The sequence below is a fragment of the Oncorhynchus gorbuscha genome, linkage group LG18 (assembly GCF_021184085.1).
Source record: "Oncorhynchus gorbuscha isolate QuinsamMale2020 ecotype Even-year linkage group LG18, OgorEven_v1.0, whole genome shotgun sequence".
In the NCBI taxonomy this organism is placed as follows: domain Eukaryota; kingdom Metazoa; phylum Chordata; class Actinopteri; order Salmoniformes; family Salmonidae; genus Oncorhynchus; species Oncorhynchus gorbuscha.
Window position 1 is genome coordinate 21,285,854 of NC_060190.1, and position 12,658 is coordinate 21,298,511.

General features: G+C 44.6%; 1 protein-coding gene across 2 annotated transcripts in view; it reads right to left on the reverse strand.

Annotated features, from left to right (window-relative positions):
* The window catches only part of LOC124003300 (zinc finger protein 883-like), a 33,250-nt gene that overhangs the window by 13,602 nt on the left and 6,990 nt on the right, over nt 1-12,658 (reverse strand). The window contains exon 2 of one of the 2 annotated variants that reach the window (XM_046311437.1): nt 6,356-8,291. The exons of the other annotated variant lie outside the window; for it this stretch is intronic. Coding sequence (XP_046167393.1) covers nt 6,697-8,291 — 1,595 coding nt within the window. The 3' untranslated portion in view covers nt 6,356-6,696. Of the gene's footprint in view, nt 1-6,355; nt 8,292-12,658 lie in introns of those variants that run through there. 2 annotated transcript variants of the gene reach the window in all.

A 12,658-nucleotide genomic window follows, 5' to 3' on the forward strand; every position in this document is an offset into this window, starting at 1 on the left:
AGTGAACAGGCTTTGTTTTACATTATCTTTCTTTTAGTGACCTTGATTGTATTTCAGCTATCCCTGAACCTGATTTAGCTTTCAGCCTTTTTGCAGATGTCTTTACTACTATTGTGGATAATCATGCTCCCTTCATAAAATTAAGAGTTTGAATGCCTGTTACACTCCGGAATTATCAGGTCATTCATAAAAGATCACATCATTACGCTCTTTTTCCCCCACAAAGCCCCGATCAACAAACTTCTGATTTACCTAACATCACTTTCAAGATAAAAAAAATAAATAAAAAAATTGGGTTGGTTAACTCTGGAGACTCCTTTGGTGTTCAGAGAGGTAGATCAGCCTTTAATTTCCTTGCTCCTTATGTGTGGAATTATCTACAATATACTTTAGAATTGGAGGAATTGGTGTCTATGGCATTTCAGACAGTCGTTAGGGGACCTTTTTCTTGAAAAATGTGTCCGTTTATGATTTACTTATGCTTTTTGTTTATTGTTGTGTATAATAACATGTATTTTATTGTGTATATGAATGTGTAGTTTGTGTTTATTGTATTTTGATGTGTAAAGTGGTGCTGTACAGGTCTCATCTGGAAAAGAGACCTTGGTCTCAGCATTGACTCCCTGTCAAAATAAAGATTAAATAAGTAAAAAACAACGGTTGTTGTGTTAGGCTACATTTTAGATACTTTTTTACACATTAGAACAGCAGTAGGACCAATCTACCTTGTTTTATTAGGGCTCTAAAGCAATACTAGTTGTGCCGCTCCCCCATGGATTTAAAATTCCCTTTCAGGCATGTAAATCCTGGATCTGATCGGGCCTGATCTCCACTCAACAATAGCAAGCATCAACCCATTTCACTAGAGTTGAATAATGCCTGAGGCCATTTATTGATAAAAACTATTAAAAGCAACGCTGAAAAAAACAGACTACTACAACTTTTAAACAACACTAACCGAACATAGCAGCGGTAAAATAAATGTCTGAGCAGGGTCGGAGAAACAGAAAACAGATATTCGGGCTTCGCCTACTCGGTTTTCCACCTGAAAACCGGATGTTTCCGGTTTCCTCGACCCCGCTGAGAGTGAAACAATCCCGCCAAACACACACATAACAGTTGAAGCCGGAAGTTTACATACAGTACTCGTTTTTCAACCACTCCACAAATGTATTGTGAACAAACTATAGTTTTGGCAACTCGGTTAGGACTACTTTGTGCATGACACAAATCATTTTTCCAACAATTCTTTACAGACAGATTATTTCACTTATAATTCACTGTATCACAATTCCAGTGGGTCAGAAGTTTACATACAATAAGTTGACTGTGCCTTTAAACAGCTTGGAAAATTCAAGAAAATGATGTCATGCTTTAGAAGCTTCTGATAGGCTAATTGACATCATTTGAGTCAATTGTCGCTGAAATGCCGCTCAGCAAGGAAGAAGCCACTGCTTCAAAACCGCCATAAAAAAGCCCGACTATGGTTTGCAACTGCACATTGGGACAAAGATCGTATTTTTGGAGAAAAGTCCTCTCGTCTGATGAAACAACAGAACTGTTTGGCCATAATGACCATCGTTATGTTTGGAGGGAAAAGGGGGAGGCTTGCAAGCCGAAGAATCATAAAACACGGGACGAGATGTTAAAAACTGTCCATTGTGCCAATAGATGGAATGCACTCGCATGAGATTTGCCGTGATGTTGACAGAGTGGCATGGGAGGTTTATTTCTTAGACTGGGGTAAGATGTCAATTTTTGGGACACATCCTCAGTAGTGTGCCTTCGAATCAGTGGGTGTTTCGGCTTTTAATCACTAAACACCCTCATCAAAGGTGGCCACCCTTTTGTGAAGGGGACCAGAGTACCATGTCTGGCCTAAGGTTGGTAGAAGCAATCTCAGGTGGAAAAATGAGATGTCCTGCCTTACTTGCTGCACTTGATCTTTATCCCGGAGGCTTTCGTTGTACCATCTACCCAGGCTCTTGATGGGTTGCTCAGACACCGTTGGTATCGGGTCATCTCCAATGCAGAACCTCACATCTTTAAGCTGTCCCTTGAGTATGGAGATGCTTCGAGATTTGCTTGGCTTGATTTTCATCCGTGCCCACTTGATGTTATCCTGCAGTTTTGCAAGTAGCCGCCTGGTGCATGCTGCAGTGGTGGTCAGTGTAGTCATGTCATCCATGTATGCTCGGATAGGTGGGAGACGGAGCCCTTCCTTAGTTCTCTCACCGCCGACCACCCATCTCGATGCCCTGATGATGACTTCCATGGCCATAGTGAAGGCCAGAGGAGAAACTGTACAGCCTGCCATTATGCCTACTTCCAAGCGCTGCCATGTTGTTGTGAAGTCAGGTGTTGTGAAACACTTGAAACAATTGCAGGTCTTGGAAATAGGCCTTTACCAGTGTAGTGATGGGTTCTGGTACGTGGAAAATGTTGAAGGATTCCCAGAGGAGTTCATGGGGAACTGAGCCAAAGGCATTGGCCAAGTCGAGGAAGATGACATAGAGGTCTCCCTTGTCCTTCTTAGCTGTTTGGATCTGGTGCCAAATCATAGTATGTTCCAGGCAACCAGAGAAACCAGGAATGCCTGCTTTCTGTACAGATGTATCAATGTACTTGTTCCTTTCCAGATAAGTGGACAGCCTCTGTGCTATTATACTGAAAAAGATCTTCCCTTCGACGTTGAGAAGGGAGATTGGTCGGAATTGACTGATGTCTGTCGCATCCTTCTCTTTCGGGATTAGCACACCACCAGCCCTTCGCCATGCCTTTGGTATTATTTCCTTCTGCCACACTATCCTCATGAGCCTCCAAAGAAAGCGTAGAACATCCGGGGCGTTCTTGTAGAGCTTGTATGGTACTCCATTAGGCCCAGGAGCCGAGGCCGCTCTTGCTCTTCGGACAACGTTCTCTACTTCCCTCCATTTTGGAGGGTCAGTGTCCAGATTGAATTCTGGTGGTTGAATAGGTGGGATGTCATGTGGGATGACTATCTGCTCATGCCTTTTCATGTCCTGGTGGACCTTTTCCAGATGTTCTTCCAGTTCAGGCTTTGTAGTTTTTAGGATTCCGCACTTTTCCTTTGCGAAGAGATCTTTGACAAACTTAAAGGGGTTTTTATAGAACCGTGTTCTTGAGTGTTCCTTCTTCCTACGAAGTTTCCTTAAGTTTTCCGCTCTTCGCAAGGTTGCCAGCCGACATTTAATGTCTGCTTGGAGTAGCATGAGACCTTCTCTCTGCATCAGAGGCCTTCTTCCACTGCTTCCTCAGCTGCCTTCTCTCTCTGACAAGTATCTCGATCTCCTGCTGTCTCCTAGATTTGGCTGGCGCGGGAGGTGTCTTGCCACTTCTCCTTTCGTTTACGCCAAAGCGCTCTTCTCCGTAGTGGTAGATAATGTCTCCCATCCTTTCAAGCTTTTTCTCTGCTGTTCCTACCTGTTGTTCCAAGATTTTTGTCAGGTCGTTGTTGATTGTTTCCCACTCTCTTTTCAACGGCTTTGGGCCACTTCACACTCGGTCTGTGCCCTTTGATCTTTTCCTCTTTTAGAGGTCTCTGTGGTTGGGTGAGTTCATCCACCGGCATTTCTGTGCTTGTGTTATCCTCCTCAGTTACAGGGGTGCTGATGCTCTGCGAACTTTGGTTTGCGTCCCGTCGCTGTGCTTCATTTGACTGATTTGACTGGCTGCTTCGTAAGAAGTACTGGTCAATGCGAGGTCCCTGTCTCTGCTTCTCTAACAAGCACCTTTTCCTCCCTTGATGGATCCTTAACCCCCTTGCCGATGTTACTCTCTCCCAACCACAGCTGCACACCTGAAGTGTGTGTCCTGCTGCTGTTATGGTTGTCTCATGTGCTGTGTTCCTACTCGTAGTCGTTTCCGTTCCTGGGTCCGTAACCGTGTGATCAGTCGTTGAGCCATCTTGCGCCCCAGCTCTCGCAGGCTCTAGGGGTATGTTCCTTTGTTGACTTTCAGTAGCACTTAGCGGGTGTCTCCAACATACTGAAACAGCGTCGGAGACTGCCAACATGGGTAGCTAACCCATGACAGCCCCAGTGGGGTCTATTCCCTCCGGTCAGCTGTCTCTCCAAGCTGTCACACAGACTTTCCTATGTTGTCAGCAGTCCTTTCACAGCAGTCACTGGACTGGTCCAGATAATCAGAATCATAAAACACGGGACGAGATGTTAAAAACTGTCCATTGTGCCAATAGATGGAATGCACTCGCATGAGATTTGCCGTGATGTTGACAGAGTGGCATGGGAGGTTTATTTCTTAGACTGGGGTAAGATGTCAATTTTTGGGACACATCCTCAGTAGTGTGCCTTCGAATCAGTGGGTGTTTCGGCCTTTAATCACTAAACACCCTCATCAAAGGTGGCCAGCTAAAGGGTGATCAAGCCTTAGCTTGTGTCCCATGCCCAATTAAGATGTCCCACAGGACTGTGCAAGGCAGGGGAGTCCTCTTCCCTGAGCCAGCCATACAGCTGACCGCATACCTCATATGCCCTCCTCAAGTTGGAGGGATCTGAATTGAGTTCTCAGGTGGGGGTGAGGGGTCATGAAGTTATAGCCCAGCAAGGGTCCTTCCGTTTGATCCAAATCCACTGGCTGCCTCTTTCAGCTGCATGAGAAACTGCTCTGACGGTCTGCCGCAGAGCCTGTCCATGGATTCCAAGTTCTTTCAGCAACCTGATGATGGAAGAAGCCACGAATCCTCTGCATCCCACTTCAACTGGCCAGACTTTTGCATTCCAGCCACGCTGAGTTGCGTCTGCTGCCAACTCTGTGTAACGCAGTTTCTTACACTCGTAGGCCTCTTCAACAGAGTTTTCCCACGGGACTGTGAGCTCTATGATGTACACAGCCTTTCGTGAAGGGGACCAGAGTACCATGTCTGGCCTAAGGTTGGTAGAAGCAATCTCAGGTGGAAAAATGAGTTGCTAGCCAATATCGACAAGCATCTTCCAGTCCCGGGCCATGGCTAGGTGTCCAGTTTCTGGCTTTGTAGGAGGATACTTGGGCCTTTTCTGTCCCTCCCGGATGAATGTTGTTGTTTTGACGGGATTGCTTGTTTTTGGAGGTAATGAATTGGTTGCACTCCTCTTGGTCTCAAGTGCTGCAGCCAGGCTCTTGAGGACCTGATTGTGCCTCCAGGTGTAGCGGCCTTGTGAGAGGCTGGTCTTGCAACCTGTCATTATATGCCTGAGAGTCGCTGGAGCTGGGCAGAGGGGGCAGGTCGAGTCCTCGCCATACCATTGATGTAGATTTTTTGGTGATGGAAGCACATCATAAACAGCTCTTATGATGAAGCTGATGTTGCTTGCCTCCATTTGCCAAAGCTCACTCCAGTTGATCTTTCTCCTCTCCAGGCCTTCCCACCGCGTCCATTGCCCTTGTTTAGCAAGAGAGACAGCCTTTGCACTTCTTGCAGTCTCCTCCGGTCTGCGCACCTCCTCGACCACCAGCTTCCTGCGTTCAGATGTTGTTGCCTTATGGAACGTTGGTTTGCTTGCTGCCAGGCCAAAGCATCCTCTTCCATGCTGGATATTCCCCACAATGTCTTGGTGTCTCAGGGCTGATGTTGCTTGCTGCACAGCCTTGGATGATGTCCATTTCCGTCCAGTTTGTAGGGGAGGTGCTAATGGTCTGGTCTTTGGAGTCCTTCAATGTCATCTGAAGTCTTACTTTAGAGCACTTGTACTCCTCCGTTAGACTTGTAAGAGGTAGTTCAAGGACCCCTTTGCCATAGAACACCATCCCAACCGTGAAGCACGGGGGAGGCAGCATCATGTTATGGGGGTGCTTTGCTGCAGGAGGGACTGGCCCACTTCACAAAATAGATAGCATCATGAGGAAGGACAATTATGTGGATATTTTGAAGCAACATCTCAAGACATCAGTCAGGAAGTTGAAGCTTGGTCGCAAATGGGTCTTCCAAATGGACAATGACCCTAAGCATACTTTAAGGACAACAAAGTCAAGGTATTGGAGTGACCATCTCAAAGCCCTGACCTCAATCCCATAGAAAATGTGTGGGCAGAACTGAAAAAGCGTGTGCGAGCAAAGAGGCCTACAAACCTGACTCAGTTACACCAGCACTGTCAGGAGGAATTGGCCAAAATTCACCCAAATTATTGTGGGAAGCTTGTGGAAGGTTACCCAAAATGTTTGACCCAAGTTAAACAATTTAAAGGCAATGTTACCAAATACTAATTGAGTGTATGTAAACTTCTGACCCACTGGGAATGTGATGAAATAAATAAAAGCTGAAATAAAATCACTCTATTATTATTATTCTGACATTTTACATTCTTAAAATAAAGTGGTGATCCTAACTGACCTAAGACAGGGAATTTTTAGGATTAAATGTCAGGAATTGTGAAATACTGAGTTTAAATACTGAGTTTAAATGTATTTGGCTAAGGTATATGTAAACTTCCGACTTCAACTGTACATATACATTTTATTACCCAATGTTCAATATATTGTAACTCTTAAAGGCTGACAAGTTGAGAGGGCTGGCACCTTGTTAACCCTGCATTAGATCACACCGATGAAGATCAATGATGCCCTTTAAGAAAGCTTAAGGTAGCAAAACTCCCACCATTCACAGCAAGGCACGGCTTCTCTCCTATGCGTGTCCGCTGGTCTACCATCAACTTGCTTGAGCTAACAAAAGTTGGAAGGTTACGCACAAGTGTTGCGTTTTCTCTTGTGTTCAGCCAGGCTTCTTGACTGGGTGAATCTCTTCCCACATTGATCACAACAATAAGGCTTTTCTCCAGTGTGCGTTCGCTGATGTGATTTCAGCTGCTGAGATTGAGCAAATCCCTTCCCGCAGTCAGAGCAGTGGTAAGGCTTCTCTCCTGTGTGTGTTCTCTTGTGCTTAACCAGGGTTCCTGACTGAGTGAATCTCTTCCCACAATGATCACAACCATAAGGCTTCTCTCCGGTGTGTATTCGTTGGTGAACTATTAAATCTTTAGAAGAAGTACAGCTCATCCCACAGTCTAAGCAGTGGTAAGGCTTTTCTCCAGTGTGTATTCGCTTATGTTTTACCAGGGTTCCTGACTGAGTGAAACTCTTCCCACAGTCAGAACAGTGATATGGCTTCTCTCGCGTGTGTGTTCTCTGGTGTATGGTCAGGGTTTTTGAGAAAGTAAAGCACATCCCACAGTCAGAGCAGTAGTAAGGCTTCTCTCCTGTGTGTGTTCGCTGGTGCCTGTTAAGGTTGCTTGCCTGAGTAAAACTCATCCCACAGTCAGAGCAGTGGTAAGGCCTCTCTCCGGTGTGTGTTCTTTGGTGCAATTTTAAATGCGCCAACCTAACAAAACACTTCCCACATTCAGAGCAATGGAAAGGCCTCTCTCCAGTGTGGGTTTGCTTGTGTTTAGCCAGGGATCCTGAATGAACAAATCTCTTCCCACATTCATCACAGCCATAAGGCTTCTCTCCTGTATGTATTCTCTGATGTGCTGCCAAGTGGCTTGAGTTAGTAAAGCTCATCCCGCAGTCTGAGCAGTGGTAAGGCTTCTCCCCTGTGTGTATTCTCTTGTGTATGACCTGATGTGCTGACTGAGTGAATGTCTTTCCACATTGATCACAGATAAAAGGTTTCTCTGCTCTGTGTATTCTCTGGTGTACCATCAATCCATCTAATCTAGCAAAACTCTTCCCACAGTCAGAGCAGCTGTAAGGTTTATCTCCTGTGTGTTTTCGCTGGTGATTTTTTAATTCCCCAGAAGTAGTAAAATTCATTCCACAATCTGAGCAGTGGTGAAGCTTCTGCCCTGAGTGTCTCCGCTGATGTGATTTCAGGTTGCTTGGCTGATTAAAACTCTTCCCACATATGGAGCAGTGGTAAGGTTTCTCTCCAGTGTGTATTCGCTGATGGTTTATCAGGGAGTTGAATGTAGTAAAACTCTTCCCACATTGATCACATCTGTAAGACTTCTTTCCTGTGTGTGCCAGTTGGTGTCTTTTCAAATGACCTGACAGCGCAAACTTCATCCCACAGTCAGAGCAGTGGTAAGGTTTTGCACCTGTGTGTACTCTCTGGTGCAATTGTAATGACTGTGAAGTTGAAAAGCTCTTTCCACAGTGAGAGCAGTGGTAAAGCTTTTCTCCTGTGTGTATACTCTTATGCATTTTCAGGTCCACTAAACAAGGAAAACTATTTCCACAGTGGGAGCATTGATGTGGTCTAGCTGATTTGGGCTTCTCTGCTTCTGGTTCCTCTGAAGGACTCTTCCCACTCTCAGAGTGAGAGTCTGGTCTCTCCCCTGCCAAAGACAAACAGAGTTTTCAGTTAAACAGCGAGACCTGAATGAAACCTCCACATGATAGATCCGTCTTCCAATTAGGTTCAAGCCAAATCAGATCCCTCAATAACCTGTCGTTTCAGAACATTTAGGTTCATTTTTGAAATGTTTTACTTGGTGGCCATCAACACCATTGAGATTTCAAAAACAAATGATGTAGAGCTTCAAATCAAATCGTTCTCTAATGAAATGTCATGTATTTAGGATGAGCAGAAATGGATATTGATAACTGCAATATTTAAATCAATGGCATAAGACACATTTGATCCATTGTTAATATTTTGTTGGTAGCCCTCTTTGGTGGTATAGGCTAAACATCTTATTTTTATGTTTTTATTTAAACTTTATTTAACTAGGCAAGTCAGTTAAGAACAAATTCTTATTTACAATGACGGCCTACAAAAAGGCCTCCTGCAAGGATGGGGGCTGGGATTAAAAACAAAACTAAATTAAATAAAAATATAAGGCAAAACACGCATCATGACAAGAGAGACAACACCACATAAAGAGAGACCTAAGACGACAACATAGCATGGCAGCAACACATGACGACCCGCACAAAAACATCCTATGGTGGACTGCAATAGCATCGAATAGCCCCCGTGATATGCAACTGTTCAGGGAAGTCAGGAACCAATACACGCAGTCAGTCAGGAAAGCTAAGGCCAGCTTCTTCAGGCAGAAGTTTGCATCCTGTAGCTCCAACTCCAAAAACTTCTGGGACACTGTGAAGTCCATGGAGAACAAGAGCACCTCCTCCCAGCTGCCCACTGCACTGAGGCTAGGAAACACGGTCTCCACCGATAAATCCATGATTATCGAAAACTTCAATAAGCACTTCTCAACGGCTGGCCATGCCTTCCGCCTGGCTACTCCAACCTCGGCCAACAGCTCCGCCCCCCCCGTAGCTCCTCACCCAAGCTTCTCCAGGTTCTCCTTTACCCAAATCCAGATAGCAGGTGTTCTGAAAGAGCTGCAAAACCTGGACCCGTACAAATCAGCTGGGCTTGACAATCTGGACCCGCTATTTCTGAAACTATCTGCCGCCATTGTCGCAACCCCTATCACCAGCCTGTTCAAACTCTCTTTCATATCGTCTGAGATCCCCAAGGATTGGAAAGCTGCCGCAGTCATCCCCCTCTTCAAAGGGGGAGACACCCTGGACCCAAACTGTTACAGACCTATATCCATCCTGCCCTGCCTATCTAAGGTCTTCGAAAGCCAAGTCAACAAACAGGTCACTGACCATCTCGAATCCCACCGTACCTTCTCCGCTGTGCAATCTGGTTTCCGAGCCGGTCACGGGTGCACCTCAGCCACACTCAAGGTACTAAACGATATCATAACCGCCATCGATAAAAGACAGTACTATGCAGCCGTCTTCATCGACCTCGCCAAGGCTTTCGACTCTGTCAATCACCATATTCTTATCGGCAGACTCAACAGCCTCGGTTTTTCTGATGACTGCCTTGCCTGGTTCACCAATTACTTTGCAGACAGAGTTCAGTGTGTCAAATCGGAGGGCATGCTGTCCGGTCCTCTGGCAGTCTCTATGGGGGTGCCACAGGGTTCAATTCTCGGGCCGACTCTTTTCTCTGTATATATCAATGATGTTGCTCTTGCTGCGGGCGATTCCCTGATCCACCTCTACGCAGATGACACCATTCTATATACTTTCGGCCCGTCATTGGACACTGTGCTATCTAACCTCCAAACGAGCTTCAATGCCATACAGCACTCCTTCCGTGGCCTCCAACTGCTCTTAAACGCGAGTAAAACCAAATGCATGCTTTTCAACCGATCGCTGCCTGCACCCGCATGCCCGACTAGCATCACCACCCTGGATGGTTCCGACCTTGAATATGTGGACATCTATAAGTACCTAGGTGTCTGGCTAGACTGCAAACTCTCCTTCCAGACCCACATCAAACATCTCCAATCGAAAATCAAATCAAGAGTCGGCTTTCTATTCCGCAACAAAGCCTCCTTCACTCACGCTGCCAAGCTTACCCTAGTAAAACTGACTATCCTACCGATCCTCGACTTCGGCGATGTCATCTACAAAATGGCTTCCAACACTCTACTCAGCAAACTGGATGCAGTCTATCACAGTGCCATCCGTTTTGTCACTAAAGCACCTTATACTACCCACCACTGCGACTTGTATGCTCTAGTCGGTTGGCCCTCACTACATATTCGTCGCCAGACCCACTGGCTCCAGGTCATCTACAAGTCCATGCTAGGTAAAGCTCCGCCTTATCTCAGTTCACTGGTCACAATGGCAACACCCATCCGTAGCACGCGCTCCAGCAGGTGTATCTCACGGATCATCCCTAAAGCCAACACATCATTTGGCCGCCTTTCGTTCCAGTACTCTGCTGCCTGTGACTGGAACGAATTGCAAAAATCGCTGAAGTTGGAGACTTTTATCTCCCTCACCAACTTCAAACATCAGCTATCCGAGCAGCTAACCGATCACTGCAGCTGTACATAGTCTATAGGAAAATAGCCCACCCATTTTCACCTACCTCATTCCCATACTGTTTTTATACTGTTTTTATTTATTTATTTTTCTGCTCTTTTGCACACCAATATCTCTACCTGTACATGACCATCTGATCACTTATCACTCCAGTGTTAATCTGCAAAATTGTATTATTCGCCTACCTCCTCATGCCTTTTGCACACATTGTATATAGACTGCCCATTTTTTTCTACTGTGTTATTGACTTAATTGTTTATTCCATGTGTAACTCTATGTTGTCTGTTCACACTGCTATGCTTTATCTTGGCCAGGTCGCAGTTGCAAATGAGAACTTGTTCTCAACTAGCCTACCTGGTTAAATAAAAATAAAATAAAAACAACACAGCATGGTAGCAACACAAGAACAACATGGTAGCGTCGTGTCTTTCGTATCATTATATGTGAAGACTTACTTTATCAAATCAAGTCTATGTGATTATCATTACCTAATTAAACTAATCATGTACTTTTTATTAACGAGGAAGTCAGGGCACAATGGAAAATGTTAAGATTACAAAGCTATAATTTTCCGAATATAACTCTTCAGATATGATATCTGATCAATTAGTCTTCTATTAATTAATTATTATTATTACCTTCGTCAGTCTCATCTAATCATAAATTGTTGGTTATCTGCACGAACCCAGCATCTGCTATGAATCCCCATACACCAATTGGCTCAATTAATTATTTACCAACTAACTAAATAATCACAGAAATACATAAACAAATAGCAAAGATATTGGTTACTAACAATGATAGGAAAGAGACCCTAGTGGACTAAACCGATATGAGTGCTTGGTGGACAAGAAGAAAAGGGGTGGGAATGACAAAGAGCTGGAAAGACAAATGGATTCTTTACACACAGTCTATAATTATATACATTGAAATGCTAATCCTCATTCAAGAATAATTGCAAGTATATATTTACAGTTGAAGTCGGAAGTTTACATACACCTTAGCCAAATACATTTAAAAACTCAGTATTTCACAAATCCTGACATTTAATCCTAGTATAAATTCTGTCCTTAAGTCAGATCACCACTTGATTTTAAGAATGTGAAATGTCAGAATAATAATAGAGAGAATGATTTATTTCAGCACATTTCCAGTGGGTCAGAAGTTTACATACACTCAATTCGTATTTGGTAGCATTGCCTTTAAATTGTTTAACTTGGGTCAAACGTTTCAGGTAGCCTTCCACAAGCTTCCCACAATAATGTGGGTGAATTTCGTCCCATTCGTCCTGACAGAGCTGGTGTAACTGAGTCAGGTTTGTAGGCCTCCTTGCTCGCACACGCTTTTTCAGTTCTGCCCACACATTTTCTATAGGATTAAAGTTAGGGCTTTGTGATGGCCACTCCAATACCTTGACTTTGTTGTCCTTAAGCCATTTTGCCACAACTTTGGAAGTATGCTTAGGGTCATTGTCCATTTGGAAGAACCATTTGCGACCAAGCTTTAACTTCCTGACTGATGTCTTGAGATGTTGCTTCAATATATCCACATTATTTTCCTACCTCATGATGACATCTATTTTGTGAAGTGCATCAGTCCCTCCTGCAGCAAAGCACCCCCACAACATGATGCTGCCACCTCCGTGCTTCACGGTTGGGATGGTGTTCTTCGGCTTGCAAGCCTCCCCCTTTTTCCTCCAAACATGACAATGGTCATTATGGCCAAACAGTTCTATTTTTGTTTCATCAGACCAGAGAACATTTCTCCAAAAAGTACAATGTTTGTCCCCATGTGCAGTTGCAAACCGTAGTCTGGCTTTATTATGGCGGTTTTGGAGCAGTGGCTT